Source organism: Hypanus sabinus, chromosome 2 (genome assembly GCF_030144855.1).
Source record: "Hypanus sabinus isolate sHypSab1 chromosome 2, sHypSab1.hap1, whole genome shotgun sequence".
Classification (NCBI taxonomy): domain Eukaryota; kingdom Metazoa; phylum Chordata; class Chondrichthyes; order Myliobatiformes; family Dasyatidae; genus Hypanus; species Hypanus sabinus.
The window spans coordinates 23,349,165-23,368,214 of NC_082707.1; the positions used below are offsets into that span (position 1 = coordinate 23,349,165).

Genomic DNA, 19,050 nt, shown 5'->3' on the forward strand with positions numbered 1-19,050 from the left:
GGCCTTTTAAGGGACTCCTGGATAGGTACATGGTACTTAGAAAAATAGAGGACTATAGGTAATTTCTAAAGTAAGCACAGCATTGTGGGCTGAAGGGTCTGTATTGTGTTGTAGGTTTTCTTTGTTTCTAAAAAAAAGGCCGAGGAAAAGTGAGTTTGGAAACCAGTGGAAGGTATATATGGGTAATGGACAAATCAAGAGGGCATGGGAGATAAAATAGATGAGTGACGTGGGTGGTTGGATAAAAGAAAAACAAGGACAAGATGGTCATGCTTTCAAAAGTAATTTGAAAACCTAATATTATGTGCAAAATATTTTCCATAGCATCACGTTTCTATCAACATAGACTTAAAAACTCCAGCTGATAATATTGTTTGCTAGGAACTTCCAATACTTTTAGCTACTGAGTTGCTTTGTCCAAACTATTACACAAGCATTTCCGGTGCACATTGGACCTGCTTTCCAGTTTCAGATGTGACATACAGAGTGTCATTTTCTCTTAGTGCCTTCCATACATTCCATGGATGGCAATGGTCACACATTGCCCAGCCAGAAACTGCAGAAAAATCAATGCAAAACCTCAATTGCAGTGGGTCTTTGCAATCGTCCTGCAGCTGCAATTGAACCCTTTGTGAAATGTTTCCAGGAACTGTAGTTGCATCAGAGGAGCTATTTTTGGTAAAGTGACACATGAAAAGCCATGTGGGTGGTTTGGATAGCAAGTCACGTGGGAAGGCACTGGAGTGAAGTATGGGACTGTGGCTTGCTCAGCAGCTAAAACTGAGAGCATATTCAGTCCCTAAAGCTGGCTGGTACATCTCGTGGAGTGAGTTTACGTTGGAGAATACTTGTCCCTCTCTGGCAGGGTTGTGACACATGGGAGCCGTCTCTTCAGCTCAGCAGATTCCTCCAGCTAGCAAGTGCCTATCTATGGGCGTTATGGTAGCATAGTGGTTAGCGCCGCACTGTCACTGCTCAAGGTGTTCCAGAGTTTGGAGTTCAATTCTGATGCTGTCTATAAGTACATTCTCGCCATGAGCTGTGTACGTTTCCTTTTGGTATTTCAGTTTCCTTGTGTTGACCAAAGACATACTGTACTGGTTGGTAGGCTAATTGGTCATTGTTAGTTGCCCTGTAATTAGGCTAATGTTAAATGGGTGAGTTGCTTGGCAGTGTGCCTCATTGGGCTGTTTTGTGTTCTAAATAACAAAATATAAAATAAAATATAATAATTCCAGTTTATTCTCCCTTTATTGCCATCAACTCCCTCCAAATCACTTAACCTGCCAACCAGCGCAGCTTTAGGATGTGGGCAAATGTCCATATTGTCAAAGGGAGAACGTGCAAGTTCTGCGGAGAAAGCTCCCGAGGATGGGGGTTGAACCCAGGTCGCTGGAGTTGTGCCACCCAGTCGAATAGTTCCGAATGCTACAGTGATAGGGAAGCCTGTGTTAGTGCCAGAATGTGTGGCCACAGTTGCAGGCTTAATGTAAACAATGAATTCTTTGATATATGTATGATAAATACATCTGCATGTGTGTAGGTGCAAATGAATCCAAGATAAATGTACAAGTCGATCTGAGCCAGTTGCTTGCAGAATATACTAAAAATCTTAGCTTGCCCGTGTACCCTTCAACTTCAGTACCTATTGAGGTTTGGAAACATGCAAGTTCTACAACACTGGCTCCTGCTGAACTCAAATCTTGCCTGAATTTAGACTTCATGTGGCTTTAGACTTTCAGGAAGAAAATGTATATTGTAAGGGAAGGGACCAAGCTTTGTAAAAGTTACAGCCATTTAAAAAAAAATCTGTCTGGCTCAGAAGGTGGAAATTGCTGGGAATACCAGCTTTTATTGCTCATCTTCATCCAGTGGATCTGGGGGACATGCTATTGGTAAAATAAATGCAGAGTTCTTTGCTTGCACAGCATTGATAAACTGGCCATGTAATGCTGAAAAATCCAGTGGTTTCATGGTTACCATTCCTGAGACAAAGACAAAGTACCAGGGTTATTTAGTCAGTTGGATTTAAGTTTTCCAGCTGCCATTGTGCAATCTGAACTTGTACCTTAGATCAAATGTCCAAAAATTCAGTTGCCAGTCCAGTAACTTGATCGTTGCACGACCTTTCCCCTAAAGTGCAGTGTATTCTAACTACTAAGGAAATTTGCAGGGTCAATGTATCCCAGAGAATGGTTAGATAAGTGAATGAAGGATAAACATGAAGCAAGGAAAGGAGTAAGAATGAGATGCGTAGGGTATTTGTCAGCCAGGATGATGAACGTAGTAGTGATGATCTGTAACATGGTCACTACTGCTCACTACTCCTGGCTCACAGGCAATACTTGAAACATTCATGAACACCCATGGAGGAAAAAGTCAAATTTAAACCTCAGTTGGAAGCATGTGAGCATCAGTAAGTTTGCAGCCCATGACTGACTTTACCAGGCCACCCACCTGACCTCAAGAATAAATATTGACTGGTAGACCTTCATTTGAAATTTTGCTACAGGATTTTGGTGGAAACCTGTGATTAACCAATTTGTAAGGTTAGACCTCTACAGAATAAGGGCCCACCATCACACAACAGCCCTTGTATTTTCCAGGAGTAACCACATCTGATCAGAGGCAAGTTTGCTTGTCGTGCAGACATAATCACCAAACACAGAAATGGCCCTTCACGCACCATGTTCATGTTGATCAAATATGCTAATCTCATTTGGTTCATTGCCTTCTAAGTGTTCAATTTGTGTGTGACCATTAGAATTACACACTACCTCAGTGCTGAAAGCATCCAGACTTTCATTATCTTGGTTACAAAGACTTTATAAGCATCGCATTGCAAACAGGAATTACATTTACTTCTGCTGCAGTTTGAAGGGAACTGATAAAAAGAGTGAAATTAGTCACATTTCCTGATTGTTCCGCACTTCAAGCACATACACTTGGTGGCCACTTTATTAGCTAGTTCCTGTACCACTGAGTGTATGTTCGTGGTCTTCTGTTGCTGTAGCCTACCCACATCAAGGTTTGATGTATTGTGTATTCAGAGGTGCTCTTCTGCATATCACTGTTGTAATGTGTGGTTATTTGAGTTATCTTTACCTTCCTGTCAGTTTGAACCACTCTGGCCATTCTCCTCTGACCTCTCTCATTCACAAGGCATTTTCACCCACAGAATTGCCGCCCACTGGATGTTTTTCACACCACTCAAGATGGTTGTGCATGAGAATCCCAGGAGATCTACAAGGATGTGTACTTAGACCCCTGCTCTACGCGCCTTACACCTGACTGCGTGGCTAAGTATAGCTCCAACACCAAAGACAAGTTTGCTGACGACACTACTGTCTAGGCTGTATCAAAAGGGGTGATGATTCAGCCTGCAGGAGAGAGATTGAAAATTTGGCTGAGTGGTGTAACAACAATAGCCTCTCACTCAACGTCAACAAGACCAAGGAACTGATTGTGGACCAGGAGAGGAGAACCATAGGTCCATGGGCCAGTAATCATTGGTGGATCAGAGGTAGAGAGGGTCAGTAACTTTAAATTCCTAGATGTCACTTTCTCAGAGGTCCTTTCCTGGACCTATCATATAAATATAATTGTGAAGAAAGCACAACACACTTCTACTTCCTCAAGAGTCTGTGGATGTTCAGCATGTCACTGAAAACATTGGCAAATATCTAGATGTGTGGTGAAAGGTGGGATGACTGGCTACATTATGGCTTAATATGGGAATACCAGTGTCTTTGAGTGGCAAATCCTATAAAAGGTAGTGGATTTGGCCCAGTACATCACAGATAAAGCCCCCCCAAACCATTGAGCACATCCACAGGAAACGTTGCCGTAGAAAAGCAGCAACCATCATCAAAGAACAGTTATTACCCCTCAACCATCAGGCTCTGGAATAAAAGAGGATAGCTACATTCATTTAATGACTCTGTTATATTATTTCATGCTCAATATTCATCGCTATTTATTTATATCTACATTTACACATTTACAGTTCCTAATGTTTACAGTTACTGTTCTATAGATTATATGCCCGCAGGAAAAGAATCTCAGGGTTGTATGTGGTGACATGTATGTACTCTGATAGTAAATTTTACTTTGAACACTTACCTTCTAAGATACTCAAACTACCCCATCAGGCACCAACGTTCATTCCATGGTCAAAGTTACTTGGAACACATTTCTTCCCCATTCTGATGTTTGCTCTGAACATCCTGACCATGGCCACATGATTGGCAGAGGGTATAGGTGTAACTAAATAGCCTCTGAATGTACACTAAGGCTGGTCACAAAGGAGTTCCCAGCTTGTAACCTAGTTTACCATTAAACCTGTAGCACAAATCTGTGATTTTTTCTGCCTGTCTCATTCTGAACACTTAATTGGCAGTGCAAGAGAACAACCCTTTGCACATTCCTGTCCTCCACAATGCTGATGATAAATTAACTGCCTTGTGTGTCTGAGGTACCATCTATATTAAGGTGACTGCCTTATTCAATCAATTTTCTGCATTACCTCATTTATTCAGTGACATTAGCATAACAAACACTGTGTACCAGAATTAAAGCCTCATGTGTCCAGTTTGAATAGGTTGAGAGTTGAAGCCCTAAATTAGAGACTCAGTCGCAAAATCTGGGTTGATGCTCTACTGTGGCACTGAGCATCACTTTGTCAGATCTGGCACCTTCCACGTGTGTTAAACTGAGGCTGCCATCTTCCCATGCCAGGAGTCATTTGACATCCTGTGTAAAAATGTCAAAGAAAGGTGTTCCAAACAATGTTTATCACAGCAAATAAAAAGGGTTACATTCCTACTACATGAACTTACACAGCCTATCATATTTGAACCTCATCATGAATACAATCTTTGCCCAAAGATAGTATTTCTTTGGTTAAAGCATAGAACAGTACAACACAGTACAGGCCCTTTGGCTCATTATGTTGTACTGACTTTTCAACTTACTTGTAAGATTAATCGAACCTTCCCACTTACATAGCTCTCCTTGATTTTCTCAGAAACCCCTAATGTATCTGTCTCTATCATTACCACCAGCAATGTGTTCCATGGACCTATCACTCTACGTAAAAGAATAAAATTTACTCTGACACCTGCCCATATCAATCACCTTCCCCTGTATTAACAGTTTCCACCCTGGTAAAAAGTCTCTGGCTATCCTCTTGATGTCTGCCTCTTACCATCTTGTCCACCTCTAGAGTTTGGTTCATAAACTTTTTTTTATGCCATAGCCTCCTACTGTTAACCGTGGACCCCCGGTTAGGAATGCCAGCTCTACAGTTAAGTCCTTGGGACAATTAGGGCATGAAGGCCTGTATATATTGTCCTACTTTTTTACATTCAACTTTTAGTATTTTTTAAATGGCAGTTGATAAAATGCTCTAAGTTCAAATGGTATCCAAGAGAATCAAAGCAAGTGGGAAAATACTTTTATTGGAAAAAAATTGCAACAATCTCAAACCAATAAGTTTATTTTGTGGTTAAAGTGCTATGATACACTTAAAAATTGATGGTCAGTAGTTTAGTCACAAAACAAATGTCAAAGGTGGTTTGAAGTGATCAGTTCCTTGTAAATTTTGCAAGATACTGGCAACGTACTGTGCATGGAATTCTCAGCTCTAAGTTTCTTTATACCATTAAGACTCAAAGATAAAACTAGTTTTGTCCTTTGGATGTGGGGCACAGTATTTCCTTGGGAAGGGGCATAATTATATTCCATGCAGTGTTGCAGCTAATTTAAACATCTATAAAATACTGGCAGCACTGTAAAGTCCAGCATCTGTAATTGTGCAGGAGTTTAGTTAAGTGTGACTTACTAAGTTAAGCAAACAGCAGTATTGTTCTGGAGGAGGATTTCAGCAGGAGGCAGTGTGGTGATGTGCTCAGGATTTAACACTGGGAGGCGATTTGCTTCAGGAATTTAAAATTCAATCTTCTCAGGCTTTGTCACGTTCTTACTGCAGAGTGCAGCCTTGAGGTGACAACCAGATGAAGACACCCATCTCAAACCATGTCACTAGCAGGCCAAGTAGAAACCAACTATGCACTGAACTCCAGCCTAGATGCTAAAGACCTTCTGTATTCTGTTCTTACTGGTCAGCCACAGCAGGTGTTCAGAGAGCAGCCTTTAATTCAAGTACGTATCCAGCTTCTTCTGAATGTTCTGGAAAGAATCTACTCCCATGAAATCAGCTTGACCCTGTTCCCAGTTTTTCCGGCGTTCTTCTGAGGAAATCATCGGGGCAGCTGGAGCGGGTGGGCTGACAGAAAGGTGGGAGATAGCTTCACTCAACTTCTCCTCCTGTGGGTTAAAGGAAGATATTAATTGTGCAACACCAACCTCTTGAAAATCCTTTGGAACAACTGTGACTGCTTTAAATGTCTAACTAACACCCCTGTACAAAATTTGCACTATACAACATTGAGAGATATTGGTAAGTTATGCTTAATCTACCTCTGATTGGAAATATAACTTAGTACCAAAAACAATTAAGTTGTAAGTGAAAAAAAAAACAAAATAATCATCCATGCACACATCAGGCCATTAAAATGGACAGCCTTTACTATCCAAGGTAGCAAAAATTTCCCCAGAAACAAATCCATTAAACTTAGTTAAGCAAACCAAAGTTGAATGAGTATCATAACAGGGACAGGGACCTTTGAAGATTAGCATACCTTCCTACAGAATGGCAAGCCACAAGTGAAAGCCAGTGAATAGACCAGGCATGACTGCTGAAAGGTGGCCAGGCATAATTGTAAAGACAGAGAAAAAGAGTCAATGTGGGAAGTTGCACATCAGTTTACTGCAAACAACAATGGCTCCCCACCTCAACCAGTTTCTGCAGGACTGACACCTCGGATTATAAAACCAACATACAGAGTCTAAGATGAGAGGGATGATGCTAAGCGGTCAATACTCTACAAAGGTCGTGCACAATGATCAAAGGGTTGAGGTTTTACATTTTTATGTGGTATGTCAATGGTCTGGATGATGGAATTGATGGTTCTGTGGCTAATTTTGTGAATGGCATGAAGAAAGGGGGAGGGGAAAGCAGGAAGGTGACAATAGGACAGACAGATTCAGAGGATGGACAAAGAAGTGGCAGATGGAATTCAGTGTTGGGAAGTCATGCACTTGGTTAGAAAAAATAAGGGTAGATTATTTCATAAATGGGGAGAAAATTCAAAAATCTGAGGTGCAAAGGACTTGGGAGTCCTTGTGCAGGATTCCCTCAAGATTAACTTGCAGATTGAATTGGTGGACATGAAGGCAAATGCAATTTTAGCGTTCATTCGCCAGGACTAGAATACAAAACCAATGTAATGCTCAGGCTTTATAAGGTACTGGTGCTCACTTGGAGTGGCTCCCCTTATCTAAAGAAAGATTGTGCTGACACAGGAGAGGGTTGAAAGGAGGTTCACAAAAATGATTCTGGGATTGAAAGGCTTATCATATGTGGAGCGTTTGATGGCACTGGGCCTGTATGTGCTGGAATTTAAAATGATGGGGGATCTCATTCAAACCTATCCAATGTTGAAAGGCCTAGATAGAGTGGATGTGGAGTGGGTATTTCCTAATGTGTGGGAGTCTAGGACCAGAAAGCACTACCTTGGAACAGAGGTATGTCGGTTTGCAATGGAGATGAGGAGGAATTTCTTTAGCCAGAGGCTGGTGACTCCGTGGAACAGGTGGCTGTGGAGGCCAGGTCATTGAGGATATTTAAAGCAGATGTTAATAGGTTCTTGATTAGTCATTGAGTGTACTTAAAGCAGAGGTTAATAAATTCTTGATAAGGTGCATGAAAGGTTGAGGGGAGAAGGCACGATCAGACTTGAATAACCTAAATGTGCTCCAATGTCTTATGGTCTTAGTTGGATTGACAGTGAGCCAGGCCATACAATACCTCCCGCATGGACAGAGCACTGTCATCTCTCACTGGGGTCTAGACTGGGTTGTAATGGGGTGCAGGGAGTATGGTGGGGAAGCTTTGGGACCCAAATATTCCAGCAGCAGGTTGGAAGATGATTGGGAGTTCAAAGGAAGTCATTCTGGCCTTCCCTGTGCCTACAAATAACAGGGATTCACAAGTGAAGACCCCACCCACACCCAATACCCTCAAATTCTAAGCTAGTGGTCACCTTGTTTCAAACCCTTCTGGAGAGAAATAGAGGATATAGCAAACAAGCTTTACCCATGGCAGAGGGCAGAAGTTTGAAGGAGAAGAGCCAAGAGGGTTCGAGGAGATCTGAAGAAGAAGCTTTTCACCCAGAGGTTAGCTGCAACCTTGAACAGATTGCCTGGAGGCAGCCAACATGCCAGCAGCATCTGGATGAGCACTTCACTGGCCAGGGCACAGTAAACTGCAGAGTGTGGCTGGCACATGGGATCAAAGTAGATTGGAATTTGGTGCACACAGTGAGCAGAAGGGCCTGTTTCTTCACTGTTTGTCCCTGGGACTCTGGGAAGGCATTGGGGATGCTGGTAGGTGGAGAGGGATGGATCGTGAAGGTCAGTCTATAGGTCATCTTAACAGTTGCTGGGACAAGCAGGTTCGAGTGAACCATGAGTACAGTGTTTAACTTTGTATCTCTGTTCATTCACATCTTACAACACACACCAGAGATTAAGAACCAGGCAGAAAATAGACGTGTGGTTTATGTCTGACATTTAACAAAGCGAGAACTGGGTCCTAAGCCATCAATTGTACAACTCAGAAGTTAATAATCAGTAAAGCTGACTGCTCTCTCACTGTGTAATTACTGCTCACTTTTTAGTATGGGTTCATTCAGCTAGAATTACAGCTTTTAAAATGTGCACTCAGTTAATTTACTGGAGAGCAACATAAAGAAAATCACAGCAGGTCAGGCAGCATCTATGGAGAGGAATAAAGTGCTGATGTGTCGGGCCAAGACTCTTCATCAGTCCTGAGAGGTTGAGTCTTTATTCCTCTCCATAGATGCTGCCTGACCTGCTGAGTTCTTCCAGCACTTTGTGCCCGTCACTCTGGATTTCCAACATCTGCAGAATCTCTTGAGCTTAAAAGAACACGCACCACGCAAGTTGTTAAAAAGGGTTAAATTAGGGGTTCCCAACCTTTTTAATGCCACGGTCCCCTACCATTAACTGAGGGGTCCGAGGAGCCCAGGTTGGGAACCCCAAGTCAAGTCATTTTAACCACTTGTCCACATGTCAGTTGATCTCCAGTTTGTTAAAATGTCCCGCTAGTATGCCAGCATGCTTAATTCTACATTTCTATTTGCAGCCTACCTCTTGTTTGTCAGGACTGATGTTCTTCGAGATGTTGTATTCTGTAAGCATAGGCTGAATAGATGTTGTCAAGATGTCCCACCACATTCTGATGAATTCAGTGTGGACAACTGATGAACCGCCGTGAACACCACCTGTCACACATCTAGTCTTTGAGTTGTAGGAGTAGTTCCAGGGTTTGATGTTACCAAGGAAGTGGACCACCTTGGCATTAGGACCGTATCTGCACATTTAATGCAAAGTATTAATGGTAATTTCTAGTCAATAATTTTAAAAAGTCACACTATGAAATTCAGCCATTTCTTCAGGGATAAAATCTTAATTTGATCTGCACTGTAAATTACCCCTCAACTTTCCTGGCTCTTCAGAAACTGCTGAATCAGAGGCATTTCATTCATATGGGGTTTGTGCCAACATAGCTCAGAAACACTATAAAGATCTATTAAAAACACCGCCTGTCTTTGATAATGGGTATGTCTTCATCCTGGCCAAACTCTGGATACCTTTTAACAGTGGATTTTGGAGCTGTAATCCTCCAGCCACAATGTTTGTTATAAGATGCATCTCGGACAGAACATTAATGACTTTTAACTCAGAATTCCAACCGATAATTTGAATCCTTCAGGGATGTTCCTAAATTACTTTAATGGTAAATTCTGTAACTGGTACAAGTACCTTACCAGGAACCTGCAGAAAATGCTATAGGTTCTGGGTTCAACCTCCATCCGAGTAACCTGAACACAAGACTAAGGCTAGTACTAGGGAGGTGGTGCATTGTCAGAATCACAGTCAAACAACATATGAAAAGGCCCTTTGGCCCAATTCATCCACACTGAGCATGGTGCTCAACAAGCTGGTTCCAGGTGCCAGGTGAGCAAGATGATAAACCAAGGCCCTGCTTGTTCTCTCCAATTGAAGGAGGTAGAATACAGAGAAGTGGCAGATAGAGATCAACCTCAAAAAGTGTGAAGTGATTCACTTTGGATGGACAAATTTGAAGGCAGAATACAAGGGTTAACAGTAGGATTCTTAACAGTGTGGAGAAACAGAGGGTCCATGTTCAAAGACCTCTCAAAGTTAATAGGGTTGTTAAGAATGCGTATGGTGTGTTGTCCTTCATTAGTTAGGGAATTGAGTTCAAGGGCTGCAAGCTCATGAAGCATCTCTAATAAAACACTGATTAGATAACACTTGGAATATTATGTTCAGTTCTGGTTCCCCCCCACCCCCCACCTTATAGGAAGGATGTGGAAACTTTAGAGAAGGCGCAGAGATTTACCAGCATATTGACTGGATTAGAGAATATGTCTCAAGAGGATAGGTTGAGCGAGCCAAGGCTTTTCTTTGGAGTGAAGGAGGATGAGGGGAGGTGACTTGACAGTGATGTACAAGAGGCACAGATTGAGTGGACAGAGACACTTCCCCAGTGTGGAAATGAATAACATGAGGAGGCAACATTTTAAGATGGCTGGAGGAAACTATAGGGACATATTAGAGGCAAGTTTTTTAAAAATATAAACACGAGAGCGGTGAATGCATGGAACACGCTACATAGATAAACACATGGATGAGAGAAAAATGGATGGCTATATTTGATGGAAGGATGAGACTGATCTTAGATTTAAAGGGTCATCACATCGTGGGCCAAAGAGCCTATACTGTGCTGTAATATTCTATGTTCAACGAATCCAAGGTACAATTCTGAAGAAGGGCTCAGGAATTCTCCGGATTCCTGGCCAAAACTTATCCTTCAACCAAGTCAGGGATTTTATAGTTTTGGACTTCCAGAAGGTAGATTAGGACATGTGATATGGGAAGACAAATTGGATAAAAAGTAGAAAGCAAAGGGAAAGTATAAAGTGTCATGTTATTTTAGTAGGAAGTGGTGTTTCAGTAAGGTTACCAATGGGACAATGAATAATATTCATGCTACATTGATAATTTCAGCTGAGTAACAAATAACTTTGCTACAAACTTCACAGATGATACCCAACTAGAGGTAACTAGAGCTCTAACTAGATGCGCCAGCATGTTATGTTTGTCTGAACAACAAACACAATTCAAAGTACAGAGATTATGAAAGGCACTAAACTAACAGAACACTAACAAATAATTTCATTCAATCTCTAAATGGAACTAGATAAAAAACCATGAGGTTGTTCTGTAGCAATAACACACTTCTAGAAAAAGATGAATGAAAGTCAGGGACTTTTTGAAGAAGATTCAAAGATTCAAAGTAGATTTATTATCAAAGTACATATGCGGTATACAGCACTGATGTATCATGTCTTCCCTCGGACAGCCACAAAACAAAGAAACACCATGAAACATATTCAAATGAAAACATCAAACACCCAACGGGCAAAAAAAAGAGAACAAGTGGCACAAGTGGCACGAGTGAATAACACAGTGTATTAAACATCAAACTGCAGAGACTTTGAAACAGTCCAGGAATGTTCAGTGTCGTTCAGTTCAGTTTAATTCAGCGCTGTGTTGTTTGTTCACAGAGCCAGTCCACCCCAATCAAAATTTATCAAGATAGCAATAAAAAGAGTACCCAGAGACTCACATAACATGAACCACAAAGTCCTCAAAATATGAGTCCAATCCACAAACTATGCCAATCAAACCTTGCCCAAGACCCAAGAACTTGCTCCAGCAACAATGAGAGAGGGGGAGAAAGGAGACCAGTCAAATGCAGGCAGATGGCGCTGAACCGCTCGCCTTCTCCTCTCATCCTCATTAATTTCAATCTTGATCAACTCTTTAATCAGCGACATTGGTGAGACTGGCGAGTAATGGATCCAATCACGGGTTCGCGCTGCACCATTAAGCTGTATACTTCATCCTCAACTTCGCTCTCAACCACGCTGGATTCCCTCAGAGACAGCAAAAGCGCCAGATCACTCAGTCGGACCAAAAACACATTATCAAAATGAAAATTACTGGCTCCAGTCACACATTGATTAGTGGTAGAAATATTTAAAAGAAGCCAAAGAAATAGTAGTTTCACAAAACTACTTCTATTAGTTGAAGTTAATTCAATAAATGGAATGCAGACCTCATCAATAGCTAACAGAGCATAACAGAATTCAATTATTTGAATTAACTTCAATTAATAAAATTGACATTTATTTTTAAGAGTTTATTCTGAATCAAATTTTCAGGATTTCATCAAATTTGGGACATCAAGATCATACAGTTAATCAAAATAAGTCTCAGAATTTCACTGTATTTGGGGTATGGACGACATGGTTACAACATGGAACATAAGGAAGCATCCATCATAGATGTACTTACTGTTTGAAAGCAGGAAGGTAGGAATATATTGCGACACTGCTCAAGTTGTAAATGAAGGGAAGGTGCTTATTGATATCGGCTGTGGCCCAGCTACTGAAGAAACTGTTCAGTAAACCCTGGTCCCCGCCTAAAGTGAAAGAAAACAAACTTCAAAATGGCAAATCATTTTATCTACCTACTCCCTGTAATGATTATATGTTCCAACATGCTTCATAGACCAAAACCTGGGTTCAATTGTTATTTCCCATAAGGGAGATAGTGAATTGGTCACAGAATTGTACAGAACAGAAATGGGCCCTTCAATTCACTTCTACCACACCCAACATTCTGGCCATCTGCACCAATGTTGGGAGACCTTTACTCGCTGGAATTCAATAAGAATGTGAGCGAACCTCATTAACAGATAACAGAGCACGAGAGAATTCCATTTTTTGAATGAACTTCAACTAATAAAATTGACATTGATTTTTAAGTGTTTATTTGGAATCAAATTTTCAGAATTTTATCAAATTTGGAGTGTCAAGATCAGACAGTTGTTCAAAACGTGTCTCAGGATTTCACTACATTTGGGGTATGAAGCACAGACAATTAGAACATTAAGTATTGACCAGAGCAGCACAATTGAAAATATTAAATAGATTCATGGAATGAAACAGCATGGAAGCAGGAAATTTGGCCCAATTTGCCCATGTCTGCCTCAGTTGCTCCCACTTGCTATATGCACCTTGTGCTGGAAGTTGACTGTTGGTACTATGTTTTGCATTTTGGCCCTGAAACAGGATATCCCAACTTTTTTTTTAAAATGCCATGGACCCTTACTATTAACCGAGGAGTCCGTGGACCCCAGGTTGGGAACCCCTGCCCCGGAGTAATGCTGTTTCATTTGGCTGCTTTCATGGGTATTCATGTACAGTTGAATGATATTAAATTTGAACTTGAACTTGATTTTGATACATAACACTCTAAAGCAGGAGTTCCCAACCTGGAGTCTACTGACCCCTTGATTAATGGTATTGGTCCATGCATAAAAAGGTTGGGAACCCCTGCTCTAAAGCTTTCCTATTTAAGATGGAAACCGATAAATATCTAGATACAAGAAGCACCAAGGAAGAAGATGATTAAAGATGCTATTTGCACAGAAAAAGGCTTGGAGCCGAGAGAAACAGAATTTTAGGGAAAGATCTGAGCCTAGGCTTGGCTGCCAAGGGTTGACTGATTAAAATTGGGAGTTAGTGATCGGGATCAGAATTGAAGGAGCATGCAACTGTGGACTGAGGGAGGAATGCAAGTTTAGAGGAAGCTACTATGATGAGGGGCACTGGAGACCAGAAAGTATTGAAAACATAGGGTAATTATACCGAGCGTTGTTGCAGAAAGTAGCATCCATCATCAGGGGGCCCCACCATCCAGGTCATGCTCTCTTCTTGCTGCTGCCACCAGGGAGAAGTTACAGGAGCCTCAGGACTCACACCACCAGGTTTAGGAACAATTATTACCTCTCAGCCAAAGGGCATAACATCACTTGCCCTGACACTGAAATGTTCTTCAATCTATGGACTCACCTTCAGGGACTTATTTCATGTTCTCGATATTTAGTGCTGATTTATTTATTATTATTCTTGCTTTCTTTTTTGTATTTACAGTTTGTTGTCTTTTGCACACTGGCTGAATGCACAAGTTGGCGCGGTCTTTTATTGATTCTATTATGGTTATTACTCTGTTATAGATTTATTGATTATGCTCACAAGAAAATGAACCTTGGTATTGTATAAGGTGACATAAACGTACTTTGATAATAAATTTATTTTGAAGTTTGAGCTTATTATTTCTGAAATTTAGGTGTTGCAATCATTAATGCCTCACTACTGACCTGCAGGCAGCGGAAGTAGTAACTGTCACATGTAAGGTCGTGATGTCCATCTCCTTGCAGTAAAGCCACCAAAATCACTACTGGTTCTTTAGCGCATAGATATCCATCCAAGTGTCTGATAAAAGCCGGATAGAGGCTGTCCTCGAGTCTGGTCGCTCGAGCTCCCAGTCTTTTGTATCTTCTGCCCTATGGGGGCAGGGTGGAAGACAGAAGGACCGGGGGTGGAAAGGGTCCTTACATTAGCTGCTTTCCGAGTTAGTCTGATATGTAAGTGGAGTCAGCAGGAGAAGGGCAAGACAGAATTGGTTTGCACAATGGACTGGGCTGTGTAGGCAACTCTCTGCAATTTCTTTCAGCAGAAAGAAATGAATCCAGCAGAATATCACTTCTTGTAGCAATAAACCAAGATGACATGCCTTTGGGACATTTTCACAGCAGTCATTATTTCAGCTTGTGCTGGTTCAGGTGTGATGTGAATAATGATGGCATCAACTGCATGTGAAACTCCAGGAATGAGTTTAGGCAGTACACCCATAAGGATTGTTTTTATCTATTCCAGACGCTACAAGATGGATTTGTAGACAATAACTTTCAGTTTAAGTTGGCCAGAGATGATGTACAGAATCAACATCATACTGGAGAAATCAAAGCAAAACTTCAATTTTAACACACTACAACTGCAACAGAGTTCATTGATTTAATTCTCTCCGCGGATATCCTGAACCTCGGCATTAATATTTCAACAGGCAATATTAAGTTCCACATCCGTTCACTAACATTTTATGGGCCAGTGTGCAGGTCAAATTTCTGCTCACCTGCTTAGAACAAAAGCCAAGCCAATCCCACTCAGCATTACGTCTTTTATCAGAGCAACACAGGCCTTGCTCGCAACAAGGGGGAAAAACAGATGTCCTACGTTCAGAGAAACAGGTCAGAATTGACTAAAATTTGCAACATACAAATCTAATAGCAACTTGCATACACAGCATGTTTAGCATTATCGAATCTTCTTCTCAGGTAGTTTTTCAAGCTCAAGCCACAAGGTATGGGTAGAATGGGTTCTGAATGGATAATGAAGCTAATGCAGGAACCACAGACAGGGTAAATGCTAGCTGCTGGGCTGGGTGGGTAACTGTCACTCGATCCATGCCTTCTTCCTCTTACTGTGTGCTCCCAGTACACGAGCTCAAGGTCAATAGCAGATAATTAGCACTAAGCCGCATGGTGATGGTCGGACCAACAGTTTGGTCAAGGGAGAACGTTTCAGGGAGATTCTTAAGGTTCTGCTGTTGACAATGGAATTAAAGTCAGGGAGGAGGAAGAGGCTGGAACCACACATTGCAGTGACCTCGGACAGCCATGAGCCTGGATTACAAGCCTACAGAGGAATCTAAAACCCGGGATGAGGACTTCAAAACTCAGTCACTGGTCTACTGGAACCAACACAGGAGAACCTGCAGCGTGATAAACACTCCCCAGCTCATCACTTCCTTCCTTCCAGTCCATGGCTTCAAGGAGGCCGATAATATCATCAAAGATACCTGCCAACCAGAAGCTGGAAGATCACAGAAGAACCGTTACTTCCACATTGCTGTCAGACTTCTGAACGTCTACACATCCCCCCTCCCAGTGGTGCAACAACATTCACAGACTCCTTAACCGCAACTTTTGGTTCTTTTGTTATTGTCACTTCATCGTCATTTATGTGCTGTGTTGTATGACGTAGGCGAACAGGGTCTTCATGACAAAGATCATTCTTGTCAAATTTTTCTACAGAAGTGGTTTACCACTGCCTTCTTCTGGGCAAGAGGGGTGACCCCAGCCATTATTGATACTCTTCAGAGATTTCTGCCTCGCAACAACTGGTAGCATAACCAAGACCTGTGATATGCACCAGCCGCTCAGACGACCACCCACCATCTGCTCCCACGACTTCACGTGACTCTGATCAGGGTGCTACACCTTGCCCAAGGGTGACCTTCAGGTGAGTGGAGGGAAGCAGGACCCTACACCTCCTACGGTAGAGGCGCATCTCCACCCCGCCATCTAAATTGTCAGTTCAGTATTTCCCCTTTGTATCACCCCAAACTGCACTGGAATCCTTGCTCCATTCTGCTGTATTGTACTTCCATTCTGGAGTACAACCCTACGCACCAGAAGACAGTGTCAAAAGGCAATGGCTCAAGGTGGTATCCCTCATTAAGGACCCCCATCACCCAGGACACCCCTCATCTCATTACTACCATCAGGGAGGTGGTACAGGAACCTGAAAACCCACACTCAAAATGTTTAGGAACAGCTTCTTCCCCTCTGCAATCAGATTTCTGAATGAGCCATGAACACTGCCTTACTATTCCTCTTTTCCATTACTTATTTTGTAAACCATTATACTAAATTTTGCTACAGAACAACACATTTCATGACAAATGTCAGTGATAATAAATGTGAATCCCATTGTACTTACCATAATCTTTGCATCATTCTGTTGTCTTAAACTTGCTATTGCATATATTGTTGTATTTGTATTTATTATCATTTACACTGTCTACTCTGTGAGCTTCAGTCAAACAAGGAATTTCTTTGCTCCCTGGTGTATATGACAATAGACTAATATGATCCTGAGGGGGTTGCCAAATGAACTGAACCTTTCATTGGTTGTCGGACTTACTCAAGATACAGACGGGGGCTATTCAACCCTTTGAGTTGCTTATTGTTCTCCCATCAGCCCCTTTCCCCCTTTTAGCTCTCAGCAATCTCCTCTCTCATGTCTGTATTAACATCACATGAAAGAGTAATGGAAGCAGACAAGAATTATTTAGATTTGAACTTGCAGGGAGTAGAGGGACTCAGACCGTGTGCAGGCAGGTGAGATTAGTTTCTTTTGGCATCATGGTCAACACAGACATTATGGGCTGAAGGGCCTGATCAAGTGTTGTATTGTCCACACTCAGTGGCCACTCTATTAGGTACAGGATTGGAACCCATTTGTCTTCTGCTTCTGTAGCCTATCCACTTCAAGGTTCGATGTGTTGAGCATTCAGAGATACTCTTCTGCACTCCACTGTTGTAACACGTGGTTATTTGAGTTACTGTCACCTTCCTGTCAGCTTGAACCACTCTGTCCATTCTCCTCCGACCTCTCATTAACAAGCCATTTCCATCTACAGAACTGCCACTAACTGTACGTATTTTTTTGTTTTTCGCACCATTTCTCTGTGAACTCTTGAGACTGTTGTGCATGAAAATCCTTGGAGATTCTCAAACCTCCCTAAATGGCACCGACAATCATTCCACATTCAAAGTCACAGATCACATTTCTTCCCCATTCTGATGTTTGGTCTGAACAACAACTGAATCTCTTGACTGTGTCTGCAAACTTTTATGGCTGCCACAATTGGCTGATTAGATATTTGCATTGACAAGGTGTATAAGTGTACTTAATAAAGTGGCCACTGACTGCTTTTGCTTTCTGTTAATAATGTTGGATAGAATTTATACAATTAGTGTTTGATGGAACAGATTTGAGCAAAATTGAACAAACCACCAAAACTGTTTAGCAGTTTCCAGTTACTTCCCAATACTCAGTAAAGCAGACTGTTTGGTGAGCCAAGTTTTAACTGCCAGGCAATTAATGACACAAGTGGAATTATGAAAGCATTGCCCAAAATGTTCTAACCTTGGCACCCACACTCCTGTTTAACATGTTTTATGCTAAAGCAGGGGAGTTTTGAACTGCGACAATTCATGAGGATAGCACTGTGATGTTTATGGTCTGGGTATGTGTTTATCGTGTCCAAACCAGGTATCCAGTTGGTGCCTGATGACGTATCTGGCATTCCACTTTTGTTTTGATATAGTGCTGATTATCGTGTGTAGTTCTAGTCACCTATCTCTAGAAAAGACATCAATAAGATTGAAAGAGTGTAGAGAAAATTTACGAGGATGTTGTTGGGACTTAAGGACCCGAGTTATAGGGAAAGGTTGAGCAGATTAGGTCTGCATTCCCTGGAATGCAGAAGACTGAGGAGAGATTTGAATGAGGTATACAGAATTATTTGAGAGATAGATAAGGTAAATGCAAGTCGGCTTGTTCCAACCAGCTGGGTGAAGCTTGAACCAGAAGTCATAGGTTAAGGGAGAAAGATTAAATAATTAAAGGGGAAGCTTCTTCACTCAGAAGGTGGTGTGAGTATGGAACGAGGTGCCAGTAGAAGTGGTGGATATGGGTTCGAATGAAACACTTAAGTAAAATTTGGATAAGCACATGGATGACAGTGGTATAGAGGGCTACCGGAACTGAACAAATCTATCAGCAGTGGAAATCTACAAATTTAAAAGCAGAAGACAAAAGGAAAGTAATAGACGTTCTTGCTCAATCACAATTTTTTTTAAACAATATGCAACTCATGCTCAATTTCTGAAATTTGTTTTCATTTGTACTACTGTAATCGCCCAGTTAGTGAATGTAACCAAGAACACCTCTCCCTTCTGGTTCTCAAGACCTCACACCAAGACGATCAAAATAATCAAAGGCAGAGTTTCCCTATAGTAGAAAGAGAGATACCTTTGTGTTTTTACAGGAACTC

General features: G+C 41.6%; 1 protein-coding gene across 1 annotated transcript in view; it reads right to left on the bottom strand.

Annotated features, from left to right (window-relative positions):
• Positions 1 to 5,434: 5,434 nt before the first annotated feature.
• The window catches only part of LOC132407095 (glycogenin-1-like), an 88,745-nt gene continuing 75,129 nt past the window's right edge, over positions 5,435 to 19,050 (bottom strand). Inside the window, exons 5-7 of the mRNA XM_059993393.1 lie at positions 12,595 to 12,721; positions 9,295 to 9,517; positions 5,435 to 6,327 (exon numbers count right to left, since the gene is read on the bottom strand). Coding sequence (XP_059849376.1) covers positions 6,154 to 6,327; positions 9,295 to 9,517; positions 12,595 to 12,721 — 524 coding nt within the window. The 3' untranslated portion in view covers positions 5,435 to 6,153. The remainder of the gene's footprint in view (positions 6,328 to 9,294; positions 9,518 to 12,594; positions 12,722 to 19,050) is intronic.